This window comes from Belonocnema kinseyi, chromosome 3 (genome assembly GCF_010883055.1).
Source record: "Belonocnema kinseyi isolate 2016_QV_RU_SX_M_011 chromosome 3, B_treatae_v1, whole genome shotgun sequence".
Classification (NCBI taxonomy): domain Eukaryota; kingdom Metazoa; phylum Arthropoda; class Insecta; order Hymenoptera; family Cynipidae; genus Belonocnema; species Belonocnema kinseyi.
In genome coordinates, this window is record NC_046659.1 from 51,798,349 (window position 1) to 51,800,562 (window position 2,214).

A 2,214-nucleotide genomic window follows, 5' to 3' on the forward strand; every position below is an offset into this window, starting at 1 on the left:
TGATGTCTTTTCCTTCCTCGGACACGCTGATTTTCATCACTGTATTCGGTATCAGTTTTTTCATTTGCCTTTATCTCGTAGTCATCAAATAATTCCCTCTGTAAAAGCAAAAAATCTAAAAGCGATTTTAAAAGATCAACTGCTGTTCGAAGTTCAATAGTTGGTTTTTGTAAAGATATGCTGACACCATTGATTTGATCCAGTATGGCAGCCCAGAATATTGTCATTACGGCATTTTCTTTTTTTTCAGATTCCTTTAATAAACATCTAGCCTCGTGAGTCACTTGCGATGTCTGAGTCTCATCGTTAGCAATAGACTGCAAAGCTTTCTGAAAACTCTTATAGCCTTTTGACAAAGCCTTAGCCGCATCGTCTCTTGCACACCACCTCGTGTCGGACACATTTTTCAGAACTAAAGACGAGTATTTTTTACATTCATCTTCTTTTTCGAGATTTTCAAGCATAATTCTCCAACGATGAGTTGACGCCGAAAAAAAGTTGTACAATCCCTGTACAAATCCGAAGAATGAGATTGCTCCAACGCGGCTCTCCGCAGCACGTACTCCAACCAAATTCAGTGAGTGCGCTGCACATGGAACGTAGTGTGCGAGACGATTTATTTTCTTAATATGCGCCTGCAGAATATTGTAACAACCAGACATATTCGAAGCATTATCGTAAGACTGACCTCTCGCATTTTTTATATCAATGTTATATTGTTTAAAAAAATTTTTAATTTTAGCAGCTATTTCTTCCCCTTTATGACTTACGATAGGAATAAATGTAAGAAAACGTTTTGCTACTTCTCCATTCGACGAAACGTATCTCAGCACTATAGTCAACTGATCGATATGAGATATGTCAGGTGTCGAATCGACGCTTATTGAGAAATATTTGGCTTCAAAAATTTCGTTAACAATAAATTTTAAAACCTTACTTCCCAATATTTCAATAAGTTCCTCGCAAATTGTTGAAAACAAATATGATTGTTTTCCTTTTCCAACATTAACATGTTTTGCCAAATGCGAACTAAGGAACGGATCGTACTCCGCAATTAATTCTAAAATTCCTAAATAGTTGCCATTATTTTGAGAGCCAATAACTTCATCATCGCCACGAAATGCCAATCCACGGGATGCTAAAAATTTAATCACCGAAACCACTCTTTGTAAAACTTTTATCCAATATTCTCTTTCTTTGTTGAATGTGATTTCCAAAGAGGTGTCGATTCGGCCTTGAACACGCCGTCTACTAATCAGTGTCTGTACACATTCTCGGTGCGTTGCACTATTCTCATGGGATTGAATTCTAGGCGACGCATTTTTCCAATCAGAAAATCCTGTTTGAAATTGCGATTGCCTTTGAACTCCACCAAAAAGAACACATGGAAAACAGTATACTTTTCCAGTAGATGGAGAATACATGAGCCACTCCCGTTTAATTTTACCACCACTTATATGTGTACGAAAAAACATTGATTGAGAAAAAAATCTATTGCTATCGTCGTATTGTCGGCTTGAAGCAGAAAAATCACTCTCAAAGTGTAGGCATTCGTCAGGATTTCTAGTGCACCAATAATCTTGTATTTCGCTAGTAATATTTTGCCACAAGCCAATGTCATTCTGGCATTCTACACCTAGATGGACTACGTTTTGGTGTAGTAATTGAACCTCGGCCTCGGTCTCACGTTCCTCGGCACCAGCAAAAGTAGCTGTTTCTTGATCCTGGTTATTCTGTTCAGAGCACTCGCAAGGAATCTCCATTGGTTCCACCACCAAACTCGTATTTTGGCTAGCGGACACTGCAGATGTACTAGGTGAAGGTTGATTTTCTGTTGATTGGCGACTAAATCCGAGTTGGAAAAGGTTTTGTGTTTTCTTTAATAGTTCATCATGCTTGTTTTGTTGCTCCAGCCGCTTTTTACGTTTTTCCGAACCACTTAGGTATTTTTTTACGGGTTCCTCCGACATTTTGTTATCTAAAGGAAAGAAAAAGGGTGAATACAAAATATGCGAGAGAAATATTAATAATTTTTATAATATCTACACAACAAAAATTTTGCCGCTCCATAATTGTCAAGTGTATAATATCTCGTTACTGGAGCCATAAGGGCCTATATATACCTGTAGGCCTATTTGGTCCCCAGGGCCATGATTATTATTCTTTGGAGTATTGATTTTCGAAATATTCATGTTAAAAATAAATTTAGAGCAT

At 37.5% G+C, this 2,214-nt stretch overlaps 1 protein-coding gene across 1 annotated transcript in view; it reads right to left on the reverse strand.

Moving 5' to 3' along the window:
• LOC117169822 (zinc finger MYM-type protein 1-like) overlaps positions 1-1,970 on the reverse strand; it is a 6,215-nt gene extending 4,245 nt beyond the window's left edge. The window contains exon 1 of the mRNA XM_033356331.1: positions 41-1,970. Within this exon, the coding sequence (XP_033212222.1) occupies positions 41-1,970 (1,930 nt within the window). The remainder of the gene's footprint in view (positions 1-40) is intronic.
• Positions 1,971-2,214: the final 244 nt, after the last annotated feature.